The 25,172-nt window shown below is 39.3% G+C and overlaps 1 protein-coding gene across 3 annotated transcripts in view; it reads left to right on the top strand.

Moving 5' to 3' along the window:
• Window positions 1-25,172, top strand: part of RASGEF1B (RasGEF domain family member 1B) — a 569,745-nt gene that overhangs the window by 195,338 nt on the left and 349,235 nt on the right. For all 3 annotated transcript variants that reach the window (XM_053901455.1, XM_019466239.2, XM_019466248.2), the window contains one exon: window positions 9,732-9,785. Coding sequence is in view for 2 of the 3 variants with exons in the window: in XM_019466239.2 (XP_019321784.1) it covers window positions 9,732-9,785 (54 nt within the window). In the remaining variant the exon portion in view is untranslated. The remainder of the gene's footprint in view (window positions 1-9,731; window positions 9,786-25,172) is intronic.

A 25,172-nucleotide genomic window follows, 5' to 3' on the forward strand; every position in this document is an offset into this window, starting at 1 on the left:
GGGTTACCATAAAAAGCATAAACTGGGTGGCTTAAAACAACAGAATTTCATTGTCTCACAGTTCTGGAGGCTAGAAGTTCAAAATCAAGGTGGCAGCAGGACCATGATCTCTCTGAGACTGGGTAGAATCCTTCCTTGCCTCTCCCTGCCTTCCGGTGGTGGCCACGAATCCTTGGTGTGCCTTTGTTTGCATCTGCATCCATCCAGTCTCTGCCTCCATCATCACATGGCTGTCTTCACTTCATCATCCTTCTGTGTGTGTCTGTGTCCAAATTTTCCCCTTTCTATAAGGATAGCAGTCATATTGGATTAGGACTCACCCTAATGGCTTTATCTTAACTGGATCATCTGTAAAGACCCTATTTCCAAATAAATTCACATTCATAGATCCCAGGGGTTAGGACATTAGCATCTCTTTTTGGGGGACACAATTCAACTGATAACACTTTTTTCACTATAATGGATTGTCCCCACATTAGCATTAGTCTTCTTCTTTCCCTACCTCAATCCCTTTGTTCCTCCTTCCCTGCTTCTTCCTTTTCCTCCCTCTTGCCTCCCTTACCTCAGTCACTATACATTCAGCAAACGTTTATGATGTCCCTACTGTGTCCTCATCCTTACACCCATCACTATGCTAAAGCATAGGGTACAAACTTGATGAAGTGTTGGCCTCTGATAAGCAGTGTGGGTCAACTTCTATCAAGGGGTTTGTATAAGGGACAGTAGATATTACAGTCAAGATTTGGAGGGATCTTAAGCATCTAAATTCCCCAATATTGAGTAATAATATTTCAAAATAATTGATTTAAAGTATTTAAATTTAAATAATTGATTTAAAGTATTTAAAGTATCACAGCTTACTGACTCAAAAATTATAGATGCTAATAGACATAGAATTTTAATGTAGACTTCCCTTACTGTTCTTTTAAAATCAAAATGTACTGAAATATTCTGCTCCTCTCATTTGCTTCAGTTCCTTCTATCTTTCTTCCTTTCAGCAGGTATCAGGTCCGATTAGGATATTCTGCTCTGGGAAGAACAATGGAATGACCCTGAGTAGGGTCATTTGGCCTTGTTATATTAAGTTGATGGCTTTAGAGAGATTTGGTCTGCAGCCTTGAGAAATGAAGCTCGACATCACTCAGTGGGTGTCATTTGCCCCAATATGTTGTATTTTGTTGTGTCTTCATTGAGGCTCTTTGTTGTTCTGCTCTCTCCTCCTGGCACTAATTGGCTATGTTCAAATACTGTCATGAAGTGCATGAAATGTGTTCTGACAGCTTCTCCTCCCTTTGCCCCAGAGCATACCATCTTGTTGGTCTCACAGGATCTTCCTGGCCAGGGTCAGGGGTATGAGGGTGCAGCCAAGGGAGTCTGGCCTCTTCATGGTGATTCTAGTGGGGGCTATTTGTGGACAACAGCCTCGGGTGCCATCATTTTACCTCTATGTTATTTGTAAGCCATGGAATTCCTTCTGCTTGCTGTATATTCAGAGCTTCCTACTGGTTATCTACCTCAAAGATACTAACCTGGTGGAAATATCGAAGGTCCGCTCCCTGCAGGAAGGGGGGGAGCTGGTACTAAAAATGTAATACCTCTTCTCCCAACGGTATTCTCTTCCTAGAGTTCCTAGAGTTCCTAGAGTTCCTAGAGTTCACAGTTGCTGTCAACCTTAACTTTATTTTTGGACTTTATATATACATTTCTCAGTTTATGTTCCACCTAGCCCTTTTAAGGGAGCTTAAAAAAATCTCGTATATAATTCACTATGAATGCAAAGGCTCATTAGCTTTTATAAATGATGCTGAGTAAGAAGAAATTAGTGTTTATCAGTAAAGAACCTTTGATATTGGTATTGTCAGACTGGAGCAACCTCACTTTGTTAGTTTTTAAATGAATTTCTTATTGTACTCTGATGGTTACAGAGTACGATTCTCATAGCACAGTTCTACCCTAGAAATACTTCTGAAGGTCAGTGACCTGAATCTCGATTTGACTACTTACTAGTTAAGAACACCCGGGCAAGTCACTTAACCTTTCTGTTTCTTGGTGTCTTACAATGAGATTAATAACACTACTTTATAGTGTTGTTTGGAAGTTGAAGTGAAACGATGTGTGTCAAGGTGCTTTAGAGATTGGAATTTTTATGTAAATGTCAGAAGGCATTGGTATTGCCACTAATTAAAATTATACTTATGGAAATTCAAAGACACTTTTTCCTTTTTGTGAAGTCAAAAAAGGCATAGTTATCATTGTTGCTAACTTGCTGTGGGTATAGCTGAGACCACTGATTCTCAAGGAATGGTTCCCAGACCAGGAGCATCAATCTAACCTGAGAATGTGTTAGAAATGCAAATTCTTGGGCCCTTTCCCATACCTTCCACATCAGAACCTCTGGGAGGTGCAACCTGTTTAACAAGACCTCTGGGTGATTCTCATGACACTAACACTTGAGACCCACAGACTTAGATAAGTTATGCCCAATTGGGTATGTGTAGGTTCTGAATTTGCTGATTATTTTCTTAATATGGCTTTCCTCTCAGACATGGGAGGGATCTGAAAAATACAAATGTGTGCACCTAAGATTGAGTTACCACCATTAGTTGACTTCCTGCAATATGCCTACTGGGTGTCCCATTTTCAGCATTGACAGAGATCCTAGGATTGGAGGTTCTGGAAGCATTACCTTTGTTAAACACAAACTTGTCAGATTATGACGGGGACCCAGTGAGGGATTTAAGGTGGCATATTAACAGTTGAATGAGAGGGCTGTAAACTATTCAGTGAGATTCAATAAAGCTGCACTGAGCTTGATTCCTGTTTTGGCTACCTCTGAATATCAAGTGTTGTCGTCCCTCAAACAGTCTTTAGTCTTCCTCACATGAACACTCACCTATTAATGAGTCTGGGCCCTACCCCTGAGATGCTCTGCCAGGTCTCAGAAAAAGCCAAGTGCCCTATTGTACACCCTGTATTTTCCCATCATGTCCCTGGATTGCAGCTATATCGTGGCGGTCATGACAGGTGGTCGGTAGTTACTTGGGTGAAGTGAAAAACAGAGCTATAAACTTAATTAAGCTGGAGGAGGGGAAGGTGGTGGGGAAAACATTAGGGAAATCACGGTGCTATTGTGTTGATCCACAAGGGCAGAGGTACATGGAAGGTGTTTAATAAGTATTGAATGAATGAATGAGGAATGAATTTCGTGTTTTGGGAGCTAACCTGCCTATTTAACTTAAGAGCATCTATCTTATCCCAAATGAACAGACATTATGCCTTGATTGAGTGAACTATTAGATATGTTTAGTTTTAAATGCAGACATAAATAGATTTGATCTTTCCATGGTTCGAATTTCCTCCCATCAGCTTTCCCTTAATTATCCACAAGTGTTCCAAACCTTCATTAGCTAAATAGGATGCAGATGATGGTCATTAGTCTGGGATATAAATCCTGCTGGCACATTCAATGGCTTTTCACTTGGTTAATTGAAATTTTCAGTATTCATGGACTACAAGAAAACACTGTAATTTTATCATTTATTCAGGGGTATAATTTTTTTCCTTCAGCTGGTCGTGTTTTATAATTATGCACTTAAAAATATGAATGCCACACTTTGCCTGGGGGCATGCCACTATTTTCAGCGTACATGTATCAATACTAGTTTACTAAAGCATGAAGGCCAAATGGAAATTTATGCTTTGTCTAGAAATCCTAAAATTGGCCGACTGTAATGTCTAAGAAAGCATCCAAGTAGTGTGTACTTTGGGGACCCATCAATTCACGTGTAAATGACTTCCAACTTGTTAGCAATATGAGTAGGTCTAGTCCTGACATCTATCACTGAGTAAGAAGTCATCCAGTGTGCCTGTGTGGTACAAATGGCAGGTTTCAAATGGAGATGCTTTACGCAGGCGTCATTCCTTTAAATGGTGCTTAGCTTTCAACTGTTTTTGACCATTTATCAAAACTAGCTGTCCTGTTTTGTAGTGCCTGGCTGAGTGGGAAACACACATACACACACATACAGGAACAACTGGCGCTTGGAATAAAATTTTGTAACATTACCATCTATCTCAGAGATTCGGTTTCTGAATTCCTTAACTTTTATAATCCAATGCTTAAGCCATTCTCTTGCACCTGGCTTTGTGCCAGTTTAATCAAGTAAGCATCATATGTTTGCTGTTTTTAAAATATAAATCTTAGTTACAGACATTACATGGCAGAAATCAGCTCGGTAGAGTTACAGTGTATCTGTTTGTTTGTTTTTTCTAAACCTACTTTAGTGGGACTGAGACAACGTTGTAATAACTCTCAGAGGTAAACTCTCTCTTAAAAAAGAGTGTAGAACATATGGAGTCTCTTTTCAGTGCTCATTTTGCAAACTGGAGACTCCCATCAGTGAGAATGGGGTGAACAGCTGCCCTTCCCGCGTGTTTTTGTAGGCTGGACTGGATGAGCCATCAATCGCTGATTCTCCGTTTGGGTTCTTGGACCAAGGCCTTACGAGGGCCAGTTTTTCATCACAAGTCACTCTTCCTTCTGCGTTGCTTTTGCCTTTCTGCCCATTTGGAATATTTCTATAAATGGTTGTTAATGTTAATTTAAGGAAGATGTGTTTAGCCACCTCAGTCTTCTAAATTGACCATTTTATAAAATGTTGTGTTATGCTTTTGTGGATCACCTGTAAAACTCTCTCTACCTCTGTTAGGTAATCAAGAACTGACCATGTTATTCAGTCAAATGTTCTTTCCTCAGAGGATGGAGGGAAGAAGTAGGCAGTATATTCATCGATTTCTAAATGATGTGCCTAATGAAATCAGGCCCATTTTCTTTAAATTAGCCAGGGTTCCCATGACCTAAAAGGACATGAATATGGGTTTCCTCATTTCAAAATGAAGAATTCAAGACCTTATGGTCAGCCATCCATCTTAAGCTCACAAGGAGGTCTTTTAAGGAGGGACACTAGAATAAATGCCTAGATTCCTGAGCAATGGCCCATTGGTTTATCTGTCTAGTGATTCTATCATAAAAGGCCAGCAAACTTCTAAGTCCTAATAAGGGATCATGTTCAACTAGAGTAAGTCAGTCACAACCAGTATCTGCCCTTGGCAAAGTGTATCAAAGTAAAGTATATTATAGTGGACACCACAGGGCTCTGCACAGATGTCCCGGTTGCTAGGGGAGCAGCTGGCTGACTACTGTCAGCTGTCGGCCCTCTCAGGAAATTGCCCTTGGCTAAAAATAGTCATCTTGTCCAGGGTCATGCCTCCTTTCCAGGGCAGCTCTTAGCTCCTCCCAAGATGGGGACCAGTCTACCCCAGTTCAGGGCTCCCCGTTTGGTGGACTGAGACCTTCGTTGAGTTTGTACCGGGGCCTGACTCCCTCCTCTGCTTGGCCCCGCACCCTTCCCTTTCCTTCCACAAGTGGAGTTCCCGAGAGCATCCTCTTAAGTAAACCTCCTGTGTGCTAATCTCCATCTCACAGCCTGCTTTTTAGAGAGCCTGATGTGACCTATGTTTTTTATATCTTTTCCCAACGCCGTGAGTGTCCAGTGTCCTCATTATGTAAGTCTTCATTTCTCTCCTATCAAAATCTGCTTTTGAAATTTATAGGAAAATTAAAAAAAACCTATCATCAAAAATCTGCTCATAGGAAAGAATCTGGTGAACTCATTCCCTCTAAGGTATAACAGACCAACAATTATAATACATGAAATTTTTAATTTGCCCCTTTGCATTGACACTTACACCCTAGCATCCCTTGAGAGTTTGTCTATGATGATTCAAAGACTGATTGGAAAAACAGAGCTCTAATAAGTGAGATTTCAGGTATCAGTATATAAATGGATAACAAGTAGGGCCTCATCTTTCTAGATTCATTTGGCGAATTGCTACAACTTCTATGTATAATACTGTTCACCCCATGCTGGTCACCTTGCCAACAGGGTTAGAAGCCAGTGCTCTAAAAAGTCATTGTGTACCATTGTGCTTGTGCTCCTGTGACAAACGCAGCATCATGCACACTTTGGTGGAGGAGACTCATTAGGGGTTTCCTCTTTAGTACAAAAATATTGATGCAATAGTCAAGAAGGTCACAGTGTGGGTAAGTCACCATGTTTTGAGCCTTTCATTTCCAGTAATTAAAGTGAACATGTTATTGGAAGGTTTAGAAAGCCCACCCAAAGTCATTTACAATAGCTGTAATTAGGAAACTGGAATGCCAGTTCAAGTCTTTCGAGGGGAACAAAATGAGACCAACCGAGCGTGTAAGTAAAATCCCCTTAGAAAATGGCCAAATTAAGGATACAGACTCTCATTGACCCATGCCCTACCTCTTCCACACTCATTCCAGGTACTGAGATTTCACTGTACATTTGTCCTTTAGTTCAAGTGGTTCCTTTCTATAAATGTAGCATTTCTATAAATGTAGAGCTATTTGTATTTTTTTTTTTTTTTTTTTTTTAGTGAAGCCAATTTCACCCATCTCTGACTCTCATTTCTCCTCCAAACATGTTTCCCAGGTCACCTGAGTCTATTCTCGAAGGTTGAATGGCATTGTTTAATTTCAAAGATCATTTCCCCTGGGGCTAGCATACTAATGTCTGAGTTCTTAGACATGTTCTTTAATTTATTTTCCCCACTGGTATATCTTAAACTTACTTAAAAATGCAATTAGAGTGTCTCAAGTTGCCTCCACATGGAAGCTAGAATTTGGGTTCTCCAGATTTTGACCATTAGACTGTTTCCTGGAAAAAAATAAGTTACCCCAGCCAGGGAATCAGGGTCATTTCAATGACTAGCTCCCTTTGAGTTTAGACCACTGCTTCTCAACTGGGGGTGAGTTTCTTACCCCCCTCCCCCAGGGGACACCTGGAAATGTCTGGATACATGTTTTGGTTGTCACGACTGAGGTTGAGGGGATGTGCTGCTGAAATCTGGTGGGTAGAGGCCAGGGATGCTGCCTAGCACAGCATGCCCCCACCTTCACAACAAAGAATTATCCAGCCCAAAATGTTCATAGAAAAATCAATAGCCAAGCCAAGTGGATAATAGACGATAGAAATATACAAAATAGAAAATGTATTTTACTACTATTTGGGAGTCTTTTATCTCTTTTTCTCCTTTCTCCCTTGGCTTCACTTTGTAATGTTTTTATATGTGAGGCTGCTTTTCCAGCACTGTGCTTCCAAAATAGTGTTTTGGGATAGGGACTGCAGTTTTTTGTTTTTTGTTTTTTTTGCATCCATTCAGTGCATATTATTGGATACCTTTTTTTGTGCCAGGCACTGGGCTAGTGATTGGGCTATAGCAATGACCAAGTCTTGTTGGGTCTTTACCTTCCTGGACCAGGCATTTGAGAGTAAATATTGGGCCCTCTTTCATAACGTGGTGCTTATGTATACAAGTACATAAAGATGAAGGAGGATCATTAGGAAAACATTTGATGGGAAGATTACAGGTGGGGTGGTTCAGTGTAGCATGTTGAGAGCTGTTTCTTTGGCTTTTCTCTCTGTCTCTTTACTGGCTCAATCTTTGAATGACAAGCAAGAATCTTTCCATCCAAAAAAGAATACTGAAACAAAAGAAACTAAAATACACCTTTCAGCAGCAAAGGACAAGATGGCATGGAACTTCCATAGTATATCCAGTCCTGTCAACATGGGCTGCTATTTGTCAGGGTTGTAATTAGGTCAGTGGGTTTAATTATGGTAAGAAGAATGAGTCACATGATCTTATTCTCTTTGAGCAAAGATGGCTGTTTCTTTTAGGGGAGCCATTATTTTTTTTTCATTTTCTTGATAATTCTGTTGTGTCTGTTTTTATAAACTTTTCATCTTGCCCTTCTTTTTTGAAATTTGCTTTTCTTCTTTTCTTTTACCACTAACATTCTTCCCTTCTTTTCTTTTTCCACTTTTAACTCAAACTTTCTAGATAACTTTTATACCTTCCCTCCCAAACAAAGCAAAAACACAAAAACTGCCAGCAAACCATGTATCAAGATCATACCAATCTAAACCTTGAACTTATTTTTTTCATTAAAGATGCTTTTTTGTATATGTATCCACATCTGTGTTTTTGATCTTTTAATGCTGCATATTATTTTGGGCTAGAATATATGCTGGCTCAGATCTTAATTATCTTTAGGGCTTGTCCCAAAACAAAGCAAAATCATAGGTGAGGTGGGAGATATTTTTATGTTATGCAAGGAAAGAATGTGAGAAAGTTTATGTATATTAGATCTGTAAGCCATACCAAAGTCTTTATTTGTTTTACATTTCTTTTTTCTTTGACTCTCCAACCAAGATAAAATTGTCGGCATAAATATGTATATGTGTGTATACATATGTATATACATTCATATTATATCTATATGAATGTTTACTGTAACATAGTTTGTAACAGCAAACAAAAATAAGCAAAAAGCAACAACAAAAGGTCCAAAACCTGGAAATTACCAAATATCCATCCAGAAAGGAAAGTATACATAAATATGGCATATCTCTATTATGGAATATGATGAGGCTATTGAGAAGAATGAGCCAATCTATATGAACTGACCTGGAAAGGTGCTGATACTATATCCATTCATTCATTCATTTATTTATAGAGGGGGAGAGAGTGTGAGTGGGAGAGGGGCAGAGGGAGAGAGAGAATCTTAAGCAGGCTTCATACTCAGCATGGAGCCCAAATGGGGCTTAATCCCATGACCCTGGGATCATGACCTGAGCTGAAATCAAGAGTCAGCCATTCAACTGACTGAGCCACGCAGGTGCCCTACTGATACTGTGTTCTTAAGTAGGATGATATCTCAAGAAAGAAAGAAATTTCTGTACGTGTGTATGTAACATACAGATAATTAATATGTAATTCATGTAATTACATATAATGTAATATGTATTTGGATAAATGGGGAAAGTGTGTAAGGATTTTGTGTTCACAATTTTTATTATTGAGTACCTCAAGAGACTAGGTTTGAAAGGAGATGGACTCATTATGAATATATGTTTTGTAATTAAAGAAAAAGTAGAAAGGTTTACTGAAAAATATTTCTGTACCATTTATGTGGTTGACCACAAAATCTTTTAACTCTTCACAAAACAGTCCAAAAGGAGCAAGCTTGCATATAAATCCCAATTGGCCTTGCATGCTAAAGTGCTTTTTTAGTGGCTCATGAGGCCAGGAAAATAAAAACATGTAGCTAGAAAGTAAATCACGGGGAGAACAAATGTGCTAAAGAAAGTAGAGATGTGATGGCAAGACCTGGTACTGCTATTCAGATTCACAAATCTCTTCAATGGGGAGAAGCTCCACTTCATCACTCAGGCTCATAATAGGTTTCATCTGAAAGATTGGGCATTTGACATTTTGCACATCTTTAAGATAGAGTACCAAGGTGGGTTCTAGAGTCAGACTTCTTGGCTTTGATTCCTCACCTTTTTCCAAGGTATGTGATTTTTGACAATTAACCAAATTGTGCTGCAGCTACCTTGTTTGTGAAATAAAGGTATATAAGAGTCTTATCTCACCCTATTGTTGTTGGCCCATAATCGATGTTCCAACTTGGGTAAGGTGGCAGTGGGAACAGTGAAGGGCAGGCAGTTTTTAAAATCCAGAGAAATCAATGGGGTCATAAGAAGTGGTGCCCACTATGGATTGCAAATGAACAGGGCAGGGTCAATATCATTACACTTTGATGATTCTAATGTGTCACCCGCTTTCCTGTTTTGTAGACCTCCATTTTCAGCACATTGGCCAGTGAAAAGTCCTTATCTGACTGCAAAAAGGTAAGTTGGCCTCCAAGATTTCTAACCTGCTGTCAGAGTACTAAAAGGCTTCAGAGTTGATGACATTCAATGGAAAAGCTATGGGATCAATGAGAATGTCCTGGTGACATGTTGTAGCTCCCTTTCTTCAGAGATGGCAATTTGAATGGTTCTCTTTAAGGATGTGGAAAACTCTCTGTTATCATTTGACAGCATTTTGTTATAAAGCAGCTCTGGTTGCATATATTTCTATATTGCTATTATCTGACATTTCATTCTGCAAGATGAGCATCAAGGGAGTCCAGGACAAGCTGCATTGCAGGCATCTATATCTTTGTTTCCAAATTTAAATGTAATAAACATAAACTCAACACAGTATAAAAATGATTTTGCATTTTGAAAGCTGATCATATAGCATAAAAATCTGGTTTGGATTCACCACAGTCAAGTTTGAGAAGCTGTCATGCTTTGCAAAAGGATTAGCCTCGCTAGCATCTGATGGAAGACGTTCCTGTAATGGATCATGTCTGGAGACTGCCTGCTATTGCAGTAGCAGCGTGTCTAATTCCTGGCCTTCGCAGTCCAGGGGGCACTTTTATCCGCCTCTTTAATCTCAGGTTTAACTAGATCTTCTCCTTCTTGAGGGGAAAGAAGCGATTTCACAGTCTGAACAACTCAAATAAATTCTTTGACACTATCTATTGATATGGAAAACCAGGTGCATAAAGAGTTGACCTGTGCCTCATATATTAGTAACTTGGCATTTCTTAGGGTTTTATATCATGACGTTGTTTTGCTGTGCTGGTTTTGCTTATGAATTTACTTGATATGGAAATAGGTAGCTGGGATCTTCATCTTTAAAGCTGATGTGAGGATCCACTATTCTGAATGCCATCCATTTCATTATCTTGATAGTTATTTATTGCCTATTAAATCTCCATCTTGATTGAGTTCTGCTGTGTTCGTCTTGGTCTGGCTGTCTGAGAGTAAGGTCTGTGTCATATTCTTAACATTATGGATCCTAGAGGATGAAGGGACTTCGGGGCTTCTCTAGTCTCCCCTTTCTCCCAGAGTGGGACTGCCATTGGTATCATATAAAGATGGACTTAGCCTCTACCTTGATACTCTATTGACAGGGAACCCAATGACTCTGACTGTTCACTTGTGAGACAAATCAAACTATTAGAGGATTCTTCATTTTACTGAACCATTATCTGTCTCCTTTTGATTTCTAAGTTTTAAAGTATGAAGGCAGTTAATATGCTTTCTTCTGAATCTTCTCTTCAGCTCACCTATGGGTTAATGATTTTCCTTCTTTATTTCTAGTAGAATATTGTTATAATTGATTTCCAAAATCATAGACTGCTGGGATCTATCTGGTTTCAAAACTTGGCTCTGCTACTTACCATTTATGTGACCATGGGTTAGTTACACAAGCTATCTGTGCCTCACTTTTATCATCTGTAGAATAGGGATAATAATTATATCTACTTCACATGATAGATGAGTAATATACATAAAGTATTTAGAACAGTGTTCAACACATAATCAATGCTCTATTAGGTATGATTATTATTATTATTATTATTATTATTATTTCTAGACCAGGTAATCCTTTTTTGTTTTGCATACTCTTTGTTACCAATGTCAAAAATTATGTATTGTTCTTCAGTTGTGGTCAGTTTGGCAAAAGCACTTTGAGACTTTTCACTCTTCATTCAGCAGCTTTGTTTACATACTTGGTGTATACCAGGTACATCATCAGACATGGGCTATGATGCAAGGGCAATCTACAGGCTTTCTTTAGTGTAGCACTAATGATCTAGTAACACAACGTAAGATGGCATCAGTTTCTATTTATCAGTCATATCCCTCTGTGGGCCTTTTGAAGGGTGAAGTCCTTGCTCATGCTCTTAAGATATTTTCACATGAGCTACATTAAAACATGACTCTCTTATAAATTTATATAGATGAGTCTTTGAGTATGAATATAGGCCATTATGTTTATTTTATTCATTTTTATAATTTTGATCAATCCAGATAATTTTAAAACCCAGTTCTGTTATCCAACTTATTTACTACCTCTCTCAGTTCTGTGTCATGCACAAAGTAGCATAGTCTCTGTGACTGTGCTTTCATTCATCCAGCCAGTCAGTTACCAAGTGTTCACTGAGAACCTGCTATATGTTTTGAACTGGAATATCATGGTGAACAAGTTACGTATGATCTTTTCCCTCATAGAATATATGCATAGTTGTTGGACAAGTAAAATTGTGATGGATGATATGATTCTCTTTTTCATTTGGGAGGTTACAAGATCTTATACCAAGAGAACCTAACCTAATCTAGGAGTCAGGGAAAACTTTCCTGAAGAAGTGGACTTCTTGCAGATACCCAACGTATAAGACCCCCCCCAAAAAAAATAAACATAAAAATAAATAAATAAAAGCCTGATAATGGAGGGCCTTGTAAACCCAGAGTTTGGATTTATTGATTTATTAAATCTTGGATTTATTGATTTATTGATATACTGATTCAGGTAACAGGGCCCGGGAGGAAGTTGATGAGTTCAGATTGGTATATGTCAGGTTTGTAGTGTTTGTAAGATCTCCAAGCAAAGATGACCAGCAGGCATTTGGGTATGTTGGTTTATAATTCAGGAAAACATTCTAAGAGATGTGAATATGGGAGGAATATGCATATATAGAACAATTGAGAGAGGAGGAAAGGACAAGATTGCCTAGGGAATGTGTGAAGAAGAATTGAAGAATGTTTATAAGAATCCAGGAGCATTGGTATATAAGGGCTGGGAGAGGACTATTTCCTGTGAAGTAAAGTGAGAAGATAGGGCCAGAGAAGCTGGAAGAAATCAGAAGAATGTGATGTCGCAGAAATCAAATCAATAAAAATAGAAAGTCGTTAAAAATGAGGTAGTCACTAGTATAAAAACTGTTGCTGGGAGGTTAAGTAAAATAAGGACTGAAAAACATCCCCTAGGTTTATCGATATCCTAGGTCATTGTTGGTTTTAGTGAGATCCAAGTGATGGGTGTAGAAGCCAGGTTACAGTGAGTTTAGGAAGGAGATAGAAATGGTAGAATGGTCTTCTTTAAAGGAAAGTGTTGGAAAAGGAAGGAAAGAGGTGAGTAGTTAGTGGGGAGTTACTGGGTTGAGGAAGCGTCTCTTCAGATGGGATAGATTTGAGCAAGCATGGTTAAGTGCTAGGAAGAAGACAATAGAAAGGTAAAGAGATGCTAAAGCACAGCATTAACCTTAGATACATGAAGGGATGCCTCTTGCTGTAAAGTAGCAGGGAAGGAAGAAAGGATAGAACTCATATGGTTAGGAGTTATGAAAGCAGGGAGACAGAATGGGGCCATGTCATTAGACAACTCTGGTCAATTCATCTACTTTTTTGTTGAATTTTTTGGTGAGAAGGTGGTATTATTATCAACCAACTTTGAGTCTACACAACTATACTGCTTCAACAGTATTTATTTAACCTACAGATATTCCTCTACCATATTTTACATAGTACCATGCACATGATCAGCAATCTCTGGCTGTCTTGCCTATTCAGTTGGGGTCTGTTTTAATAAAATTACTCCCAAATCTGTGTCTCAAGTAATGAAAGCTCTTCTGAACCCTAGATCTGTGTTGTTGATTAACTAGAGGTCTTTTTCACCATGGTGCCCCATAGACCATGTTTTAATGTAAACAAATTTTTTACACATATTCTCTCTCATGCTGAACTTTTCTCTCTTCTAGTCACCACTCCAGTTAATGGCTTTACTGTTCCAAGCTAGAAACCTCAGTGTCATCCTTGATTTCTCCTGTTCCTTTATTTTCCACATCCAACTAGTTATCAAATTCTGTAAATTCCATTTTTAGATGCCCCTAGAATCTATCATCTCTGTCCTTTCCTTCTTATTCCTCCTTTGGAAGGTTGTAATAACTCCTTCTTTGCTCTTTTCTTACACCAAGTCTTCTCTTCCTCATTCAATTTTCCAAAACACTGCCAGAGTTACTTTCTAGAAAACAAACAACAAACACAATTATTCATGTCAAACCTCATTTAAAAACATCTAAGTGCTAGGGGCACCTGGGTGGCTCAGTCGGTTGGGCGGCCGACTTCGGCTCGGGTCATGATCTCGCGGTCCGTGAGTTTGAGCCCCGCGTCGGGCTCTGTGCTGACAGCTCAGAGCCTGGAGCCTGTTTCAGATTCTCTGTCTCCCTCTCTCTGACCCTCCCCCATTCATGCTCTGTCTCTCTCTGTCTCAAAAATAAATAAACCTCAATATGGGACATTTAAAAAAAAAATCTAAGTGCTTCAAATTTTATTCAAAATAGACCCCATACTCTTCTGTATAACTTGACAAGTTATTCCCATTATCTTCAGCCCCATCTCCTGGTATTCTACTAGGTGCTGGGATCTAGAGGCCTTGAGCAGACTGCTTCTGAATACAAAACTTTTTGATAACCTTGTGTCTATGTACAGATTGTTTCCTCTTCTTGAATGCTGTCTTCCCTTTCTTGTTTGCTTAAAAACTTAGTCTTCTACGGAGAGACCCCTCACAGTATCATTTCCTTTTCAAAGACTTTCTTGGTTTCTCCAGGAAAGATGAGTGGTTTTACCTCCTGAGTTCATAACATTTTGTACTTACACCAAAGTATAACACCTAACAACAACCACAAAGCTTGTCAAATGTTTACCATATTCTCGGCCCTGTGAGAAGTGCTTTACGTGGATTCTATCATTTGATTTTTATAACAGTCCTCTGAGGTAGGTAAAATTATTACTACCGTTTACAGATAAAGAAATTGAAGCCTAATGACATTGAAGACCTTGTGTGGGAATATTCCAGTAGTGGGTGTTGGAGCCAGGATGTGAATCCAGGCAGTTTGATGCCAGGACCATTGCTTTAGTGTTTTGCTACTTCCTTCTGCCATTGGATTCTAAATACTTATCTATGGGTTCAGCTTTCCTCTGAACTATCTTCTCTTAGAGGGGAGGAACAATGACTGATTCTGTTAGGATGAATAATACCCTGCTGGTAGTAAGAGCTAATAAAGTTTTATTGAGTGAATGGATTTGCTGGATACATGATTGTCCATTAGTGTAATATTCTGGGACTATTTAGTTTGTTAAAAACAACACAAAAGTTTTTTCCCCCTTTTCCTAGGAGTTGAGAAAAGAATATTTACACTCAGTTTATTTTTGAAGGCAATTTCTGTACTAAAATAAGGTATTAATGGATAGCTGGGCAGCAGGATGTGATTCAAGTGTTTCGTGAAAGATAGCAAATACCCTACTTCCTAACCACTACCACTCTTTAATTTGGAAAACCTAAAAACATTTAGGGAATATATATGAATCCATTCATTCATTCATGATTATTTATTGAGTTCCACCTGTTGCAAGGCTGTTATTGTTAAACATGTTATAGAGGAAAAATGAATATGCCAAGATATGAAGAGACATAACTCTAGGGAATGTATTAAATCAAAGTAGACTCTTATAAGATAGGCATAATTTATATCTTCTGATTTCTTTCTTCTATAACCTCTCTACCCCACACTATTTAACTAAAGTAGACACATGGGGGGATGTGTACTGTGGAACAAGCAGCAGAGAATGATCCTCAAGCATGTTCCATGTCTCCTGCTACTTGTTTTATGTTCATTGATATTTATATCTTTGTGTCTTGATACTTTTAAGTCTCTCAGTGCAAGATATTTGGACCCAGATATGTCAACTCAGCTATTTTTGTATAGGGACATTCTGTCACTGGACTATTGAACTTCCAATACTTTAATTTGAAATAATGGGAAAAACATATTATCTTCACCCCTTCTCGGAGGCTTTTTGCTCTGACCCTGACTCCCACCCCTGGTATACAGGTCACAGATAGGTTAGGGGTGATGGACGGGTGAGGGTGATGGATGGGGCGAGGAAGGGGTAAAATGAATCCCAGGGATGAGTTAAAATATTAGAGATTTCCATTCACAAATTACTTGGAAATGAAAAATAGGGGTTTTCCGGTTTGGTGTCACAATGACCTGCTTTATCCTGTTGTAATGTTTATCTATATATGGTAACCTAGAATCCCAGCCACAATCCTTGTCTGTATTCGTACAATAGGTTCCTCTGGTTAGAGAGTTTATTTTAAAAATTCAGCTACCATTTTGATAGTTTGTTGTACCATGGGTAGGGTAAAGCTCCATTTCTCTCTCTGTATGTCCCTCTGTTCTCTCTCCCTGGACTTCTGATATCTTAACCCATATCAATGACAACTTTTAAAAAATAGTATATTTAGGAAATGTATCCCTATCATATAGAAAATATTGTTTTTAGAATATGTGGGAACCTGAAGGAAACCTATCTGTTGGTGGCAGCAATTTGTGGGATTATATGTGGTTGTGTTGACTGTGCTAACTATGCGCCCTTGGCTTTGACTTGGGCCCATCCACTATTACTAATGATATGTGAATGTGCAGAGCATGTACCCATATTGTCTCTTAGCCCACTGTGTGATATTTTTATTTTTAATAGACATAAGTGATGCTTCCCTCACAGAGGCAAGGTAATTTTACTTCAGGAAGAGATAATTAAGAATATAGAATGTATGTTGGAAAATTCGAGTTTTTCATCAGTGTTGATGAATCGGTCTCTGGGTAAACACTGCCCAAGATAGTAATATCAGTAGTTAAGATATTTACTCACAGTTGGTTCCTCAGCCTTGTGAAACTATACTGTATCTGGCTTCCTCTTTCAAAGACTAAGACTTAATATCTAGACAGTGTTCATTGACTTCTACAAAGCTGGCTACCAAAGTCTCAGCTTTTTGGCAGAATTTCTGGGCTGGTAGGTCATGGTGGCTTTTCCCCATGCCCCTGAGAAAGGGCATAAGACCAAATCAACCCTGTCAGCATCAAGGAAATTCCTCTGTCCTCCCCTCTCCACCCCCTGAAAGACAGAATCCCATGTTCTGGAGCAGTCACAATGAAGGGTATCATTTCAAATAAATTTAAATGCTGTTTACTTAAAAAAAATTTTTTTTTTTAATGTTTAGTTTTGAGAGAGAGAGAGAGACAGACAGACAGAGTGCGAGTTTGGGGGGGTGGGCAGAAAGAGAGGGCGGGCCAGAGAGGGAGACACAGACTCCGAAGCAGGCTCCAGGCTCTGAGCTGTCAGCACAGAGCCTGACACAGGGTATGAATCCATGAACCGTGAGATCACGACCTGAATTAAAGTTGGACACTTAACTAAGTGAGCCACCCAGGCACCCCTGTTTACTTTTTAAATAGATTTTTTTGGGAAGCTAGGAAGGTTCATTTTTGGAAGAGTCTGTTTTTGCTGACTTGATGTAGTGCTCTCTGTTGGGTAAGGGATGATATATGTATATTTGTAAAGTTCTATCCCTTTTTCAATGTGCCAACACAGGCCACTAATTTATGGAAAGGACAGGTGTATCTCCTTGAACAGAGGGAAGCACTTTACCCCTTCCTCCTTTCTTGCCTCCTTGCCTCTCCCCAGCCTTACTCTCCTAGCAAAGAAAGAGTTCTTAGCATTCATATGCAATATTTAGGATATGATAGGTGATTCTGGATTCCATGCACTCTTCTTTCATCTCTTATTATCTGATTCTGGTTTTTATTGTTTCATTTTTCCAATCCCACTCTCCCGAGATGCAACATGGTGCAGGGGTTAAGAACACAGGATCTGGAGACCAATTTCTGTAACTGGAGTCCCAGCTCTATCATCCATCAGCTCTATATCTTTGCCCACAGTTACTCAGCCTCTCTGTACCTCACTTGTCTCATGTATAAAATGAGACAAATCATGGTATAAACCTATAGAACTGTTGTAAGGATTGAATAGGTAGATCCATGTAAAATTCTTAGAACAGTGTCTCAGTATGAGATGTTCATTATTCCACCCCTGTGCTTGCAGAGAATAATTTGAGCCTTGGTATTTTGAGTCCCTTTGTCTTTTTGCTCTAAAAGAGTAGCAGCATCAAAGAAAATACATCAATAGATTTGAGCTAAAATGCACTAGTTGCACTGGAGAAATACCCTTGTATGGGTCTCTAATTCTTAGTAATTCTAATTCTTAATAATGAGAATGCACTCAAGTTCAATATTATTATGGGTTTCAACTCTGTCGGAGCAAAGCATTTCTTAATAAATGAAACATAAAGCCTTTCTAATAGTACAGTGAGTACATTTTTCTGTATCTCTAGCATCTTTCACAACTTTGAGTCCGTAGTAGACATTTAATAATGTTTGTAAATTCGTAAACTTGGCATAGTATCATTCCACCAAAAGCTTCCAACAGAGGGCTCAAGGTGGAAAAGGAAGGAATGGGGAGAACCCACTCTTTGTATGTCCTCTTATGCCAGCACCTAGAATATTCACAGGTAGGTAAAAATACCTTATCACTTGCTTGGAGGTACAGAATAAAATATAAAATATCCCTGTCCCTCAAATAAATATATATCCATTGCCTTTTCTAAATGTTGAGATATGAGTTCCTTTGCCCATTAGCCTATATTTGTCTCCTTTTTGTAGGTATAACATACACCAGGCATTTTTGCAACCATAATTTCTAGCCTATGCATCTCAATAACTTTTACAAATTTCTTTTTCTTTTTTATTTATTCTTCTTTTTCATCTTCTTCATTTCTCTATTTAGCTTTCTCTACTCCCTCCCTCCTTACTTCCTTTTTTCTTCCCTTGACCTAATATATCAGGTAACAAGGTATAGGTTATAAGCTGTGTCCATCTCCCCATCCTACTCCCCATGGACACATCAAGTTTATTCAAATCTTCTTTAGGCCCTGATTGAGAGGGTAGTTTGGATTCACCTAATAAATTCCCCAATTTATTAATTAGTACATATTGAAAGTCTTTCATGATTATTTGGAGGATAAAAGACAAATGAGAGCGTCTGGGTAGCTCAGTTGATCAAGCATCCGATTTTGGTTCAGGTCATGATCTTGTGGTTTGTGAGTTCGAGCCCCACATCGGGCTCTGTGCTGACAGCTCAGAGCCTGGAGCCTGCTTTGGATTCTGTGTCTCCCCCTCTCTCTGCCCCTCCCATGCTCATGCTCTGTCTCTCTCTTTCTCAATAATAAATAAATGTTAAAAAATTAAAAAAAAAGACAAATGAGTCCCTGTCATGAATGAACTCATAGTTTAGGGGGGTGGGCAATACTATACTTGGATAAATCACAACAGGGTAAGTTCCATAATGACTGTATAAACAAAATACTTTGATAGCAGAGAAGAGGTTGTGATAACTTTCCCTGGGAGAGCCACTAATTTGGTCAGTCTCCCCCTCCTGTTCTTCTCTTACCAGGACAACATCTAAATGCCCTTCTGGGTTCTCTCTGCTTGGTGGCCAGGACTATTTATGTTTTGAGTCAGAGGCTGGAGGGTGGCCTTCTCAAAGACTTGCCTGCCCCATTGGAATTAGTGGGATAACTCCACTGTTGCTAGCATTTTAAATATTGTTATAGGAGATCATGTGCTCTGTCCTGCTTCTGGGGTTGAGCCTAAATTTAATGATCTTTAAAACCACAGACTGTGTGGGCTTGTGGACTGCCTACATGTGTTGAAAAAAAATGATGCTGCTGGTATGGAATTGCAAGATAAGCAGAGAACCCGGTAAATGACTCAGTGGGAGTTTTCCCCAAGGGAAGGATAAAGAAAAGAGTGTACTGTTTTTTGGCAAAGGAAACTGGCACTTAACATGATTATTGCAACTCTGGGCACTTGGGTTTTCCCACCGGGGAGATCAAATGTGATAACAGCAGAGCTGCTCTTCCAAAGCAGAACCTTCGTGAGCTTCAGTCTCCAACTGAGATGTCAAATGGCCAATATCCCTGGCAAGAAGAGCAGTTTAATTAATTAGAGCCTTGAGCTGGCAGCTTGCCGCAAAAGCACCTGAACTTGGTTGCCTGTGAAGAGAACTGCAGAAGGCTGCTTCCAGGGACTCGCCGCTCCCCCAGAAGACTGCCTCAAGTGTCCACCTGTCTCCATGGGAAAGACTCCTGATGAGGGATCTGTTTCCACTTGATTTTCTTTATAGAGAGGTTTCTGGCAAGTCTTTTCCTCTCCTGAAGTCCTAGAGGTGGATGACAAAAAGGAAAGTGTTGTTTTCAGTTTCTGTTTGGAGAGCCACAAAGGCCGGCATCTGGAGTAAGCAGAAGGTGTCTAATGAAAGGTTGCACTCTGGTGAATCCGAGCTTGTGATCTTGCATTATGGAAAGCTGGAAATCCTAAGGTTATTCAAGCAGGAAGAGGTCTTGCGGCTGGTCTAGAGTCATCAAGGTAATCTGGCATTTTGAGAACCATCCCCCTGTTACCTCTTAAGGGACTTTGAGACTCAGGTGTCAAAAGCAATGCTGCCAGGTGTCTCAGAGGAAGCATCCTGCAGCTTTGCAAATGTTTTGTGTGCCCTTGTTGTGCCTCCATGCAGCACCTTCTGCTCAGGGTTGCTATAGGGATGCCCTCTGGAAGACTGTCTTCAGTTTACTTCTAAAGGACAGAGATAGGCTGGAGGACAGAGCTATGCTTACCCTTCCTTGCAGAGATATGCTGAGGTGCAAATCACATGATTGCAATGAGGACCACTGACGGTGCAGCTTCCGGTCCTGCTCCAACCAGGGCATCTGGCTTTCTTCCTTTGGTTTCAGTATTAATCATGACAGGGGAAATTACTCTGTGTGACCATTTCCTCAGTGCTCCTCGTAGCTCTCTAAAGTTTTCCAAAAATCTTGTAGGGCTCTAAAAGAATGTGGTAATGTACTTTTACTCATCAAGTGGAATTATTTCATTTGTCGGTAAACATAGGCCATGTAATATGTAGAATATTTATAGCATCAAGTGATATAATCTGTAGTTGTATATAAGTACTAAATGACTCTGGAGCCAAACTGTCTGAATAAAATGCTGCCTCCAGCATTCATTAGCTCTGTGATGCTCAGCAAGTTACTAAGCCTCTCTGTGCCACCATTATTATTTATTATTTCTTCTTCTTCCTTTTCTTCTTCTTCTTCTTCTTTCTTCTTCTTCCTCCTCCTCCCCCTTTTTCTTCTTCTCTTCCTCTTTCTCCTCTTCCTCCTCCACTTCCTCCTCCTCTTCCTCCTCTCCTCCTTCCCTTCCTCCTCCTCCTTCACTTCCTCCTTCTCCTCTCCTTCTCCTCTTCCTCCTCACCTCCTTCTCCTCCCCCTCCTTTGTTTTCAAATGAGAAAATATAAAAACATAAATGTAAAATTAAGATATTGTGTTATGGAGTGCCTAAGTTAGCAAAGTACAGTATTACTTAAGAATGTGGGAATGACCAACTAAGGATATGGTGATCAAAGTCTGGAGACTAAATGGCCTTAGCCAGACTGAAAAGAACAAGGTGAGAAACCAGGTGAAAGATGTTTGGGGAACACTACTTTTTGGGGGTGAAACTAAACAACAGACACAAAAGGAGACAAAGCTAATGAGCCAGGAGAGAGGGTCTGAGAGTTTGAAGACATTGAGAAAAGGTGAATCAATTGGCACAGGAATGTTTTGGAGATGGAGAGGAAAGGATGCTGGCCATGGGAGCCAGAGCACAAGTATAGAAATTAACCTTGACTAGAAGGAGAAATACCTCACCTGCACAGAGAGCATTTCAGGATGAATGGATCTGGGTGGGGATAATAAAGTTACCTACCTCAAGGAGTTACCGCTTGGTGATGACATCAAACTCAAATCTCATCAGAGTCTACTTCATTTCTGGAACTGGCTTCTCTTGATCTAGAGACAGATCTATCTACCCCCTCCATGGCAAATTATCTCCCTCCCTCCACAGGCAACAGACAGTGGTAAGACACAAGTGAGATAAGCACATTACTTCCTATCACCAGAAAGGGGAAGCAGACTCACGGCAGCTGCTGGGTGTGTAAGCTGGACATCTGTGCGTTACTTTGGGTAGCCTTCGCTTCTGTCTCTAGGGGAGACGGAGGCCCCTGGCTCTGCCTCTGAGAGGGTTTTTTTTTTTTTTTTTTTTTTTTTTTTTTTTTTTTTTTTTTTTTTTTTTTTTTTTACTGTTACCCTCTTTGGCCACAAATGAAGGTGGCATTACAGAATATGCCCTCACCAAGCTGTGAGCACAGACATCAACACTGAATACTATACCTTGCCCACTTCTAGCACCCACCTGCTGACGTAGACAACTTCATTCTTTTTTTTAATTAATTAATTTTTAATTTACATCCAAGTTAGTTGGCATATAGTGCAATAATGATTTCAGGAGTAGATTTCAGTGATTCATCCCCTATGTATAATACCCAGTGCTCATCCCAACAAGTGTCTTCCTTTATTTTATTTTTTTAAATTAAATTAAATTAAATTAAATTAAATTAAATTAAATTAATTTATTAATATGAAATTTATTGTCAAATTGTGTCTTCCTTAATGCCCCTTACCCATTTAGCCCATTCCCCCACCCACAGCCCCTCCAGCAACTCTCAGTTTGTTCTCTGTATCTAAGAGTCTCTTACGTTTTTCCCCTTCCCTGTTTTTATATTATTTTTGCTTCCTTCCTTTTATGTTCATCATGTGTTTTTGGAAGTTCCTAATAGTTTTTCACATGGATTTCTCAGCCTTCCTTGTGGAAGTCTGCTAACTGGTTAGACGATGGAAGTTGGTCATTGCTTTGGCTGCTAGCTTTCCATGAAAACACTGCTTACCTGTCAGCCAGGTGGGCGGGCAGGCACCACTGCTGTGTAGCTCTGCTTCAGCCCCTGGCAGGGGGCTGCTATTCCTCAGTGATAAAACTGGAGAACGCCTCTCCCCTCCAGCTCTGCGAACAGCTTGGGCCCTCAGTACTGCTGTTCTCAGAGTTCCACAAAGTCTTGCATGAACACAGTGTCTTCAATTTAGGGTCTTACCACCTTCCCCACTGAGGCTCAGGACCCATTCCTGAATCTAGGAGGAAAGGTATATGCCACAGCATCCTCTCCATTATGCTCCTCATCCATATCTTTCCTTTCTCCTGAACACCCTTGTACTGAATTTTCTGCCTTCTCTTTTCTTTTATCCAAGCACAGCTCCTGTGTCTCAGTCCATTAACGTATGTGCTCAGATGGTCGCCAGCTCAGTTTCATAATAAACAGGGAATCTTAGAATCCCAACCTGGACAGCTAGGATGCTCTGATAATCTACTTCTTCAAGCTGGGAGTAGCTCAAAGTCTTTGCTCCCAAGAGTCCTAGTTCTAGAAACGCATGAAGGTTAATTAACCAAAATGTTGGTCTTTTTGTTCCTTCAGACACCAGTCATTGCTAGAGGAAATCTGTGTTTATGTTTCTAATGCTCTCTATCTCTGTAATGTGCATTTCAGCACTGTCTGGATTTAAAGGATTGAGAGAGTCAGAGTGTCTGTAGATTCTTATCTTGACCTCCATTCATAAACAAAGGAAGCTAGATCATTTATCGAGCCACCCATTCAACATCCTTAGAACCAAGCTTGCTACCTCAGCATTTTAAAAGTTAAATCACTATGTTGTACACCTGAAACTAATGTAACTTTGTGTGTTTAGTATACTCAAAACAAACAAATAATAAATAAATAAATAAATAAATAAATAAATAAATAAATAAATAAAAGTTGGCTTTTGTATGCAGGCAAGCTATTTCTAGTGGAATCAGAGAGTACCCGGTAAGGTCATAACCTAGTCAGGAAAACCTGCCAGTTTAGCTTTAACTTAATGTCATTTTATTGCCATTTGTAAAGTTTTTTAAAAAAAGATTTTATATTCTTTTTAAGTCAGTCTCCTCCCTCCCTTCCTTCCTTCCCTCCTTCTTTCCTTCCAATTCCAGTATGGTTAACATACAATGTTATATTAGTTTCAGGTGTGCAATATAGTGATTCAGCAATTTTATACATTAGTGCTCTTCATGATGAGTGTACTCTTAATCCCCTTCACCTATTTATCCATCATCCCCCTATCCACCTCCCCTCTAGTAACCATAAGTTTGTCTTCTAAAGTTAAGAGTCTAGGGGTTCCTGGGTGGCTCAGTTTGTTAAGTGTCCAACTCTTGAATTGAGCTCTGGTCATGATTCCAGGATCATGGGATCGAACCCCGCCTTGGACTCTGCACTGAGCATGGAGACTGCTTGGGATTCTCCCTCTCTCTCTTTCTCTCTCCAGTGCTTGCACACTCTTTCCCTCTAAAAAAAAAAAAAAGTCTGTTTTTTGGTTTGTCTCTTTTTTCTTTGTTTATTTTTTTAAATTCTGCATATGAGTGAAATCATATGGTATTTGTCTTTCTCTGACTCATGTCACTTGACATTATATCCTCTAGATCCCATTCATGTTGTTGCAAATGGCAAGATTTCATTTTTTTTATAGCTGAGTAATATTCCATGCCCCCCCCCCCCCAACATACATCTTTATCCATTCATCTATTGATAGACACTTGGGCTGCTTCCATAATTTGGCTATCATAATAATGCTGAAATAAACAGGGATGCATATATCTTTTCCAATTAGTGTTTTTGTATTTTTTTTGCTAAACACCCAGTAGTGTGATTCCTGGATCATAGGGTAGTTCTATTTTTAATTTTTGAGGAACATCCATATTGTTTTTTACAGTGGCTGCACCAGTTTGCATTCCCACCAGCAGTGTAGGAAGGTTCCATTTTTTCTATATCCTCATCAACATTTTTTTGTGTGTGTGTTTTTGATTTTAGCCATACTGACAGGTATGAAGTGGTATCTCATTGTGGCTTTGATTTGCATTTCCCTGATGATGAGTGAAGTTGAGCATCTTTTCATGTGTCTGATGAAAAGGTATAGCCTTTAGGGTTTTCTAGAGCCTAGAAAACCTAGTCTGTTTGCTATCTGTATGTCTAGTTTGGAGAGATGTCTGTTCATGTCTTCTGCTCATTTGAATTGGATTATTTGTGTTTTTTGGGGTGTTGAGTTGTATCAGTTCTTTGTATATTTTGGATACTAATCCTTTATTGAATATGTCATTTGCAAATATCTTCCCCCATTCCATAGGGAGAAGTTTTGTTGATCGTTTCCTTTGTTTTATAGAAGCTTTTTATTTTGAGGAAGCCAATAGTTTATTTTTGCTTTTGTTTCCCTTGCCTCAGGAGACATATATAGAGAATGTTGCTGTGGCTGATGTCAGAGAAATTACTGCCTATGTTCTCTTTTAGGATTTTTATGGTTTCAGGTGTCATATTTAGGTCCTTAGTCCATTTTGAATTTATTTTTGTGTATGTTGTAAGAAAGTGGTCCGGTTTAATTGTTTTGCATGTAGCCGTTAAGTTTCCCAGCACTGTTTGTTGAAGAGACTGTCTTTTTCCCATTGAGTGGTTTTGCCTCCTTTATTGAAGATTAATTGACCATTTAATCA

Source organism: Panthera pardus, unplaced genomic scaffold (genome assembly GCF_024362965.1).
Source record: "Panthera pardus isolate Hobbes unplaced genomic scaffold, ASM2436296v1 HiC_scaffold_13, whole genome shotgun sequence".
Lineage (NCBI taxonomy): Eukaryota > Metazoa > Chordata > Mammalia > Carnivora > Felidae > Panthera > Panthera pardus.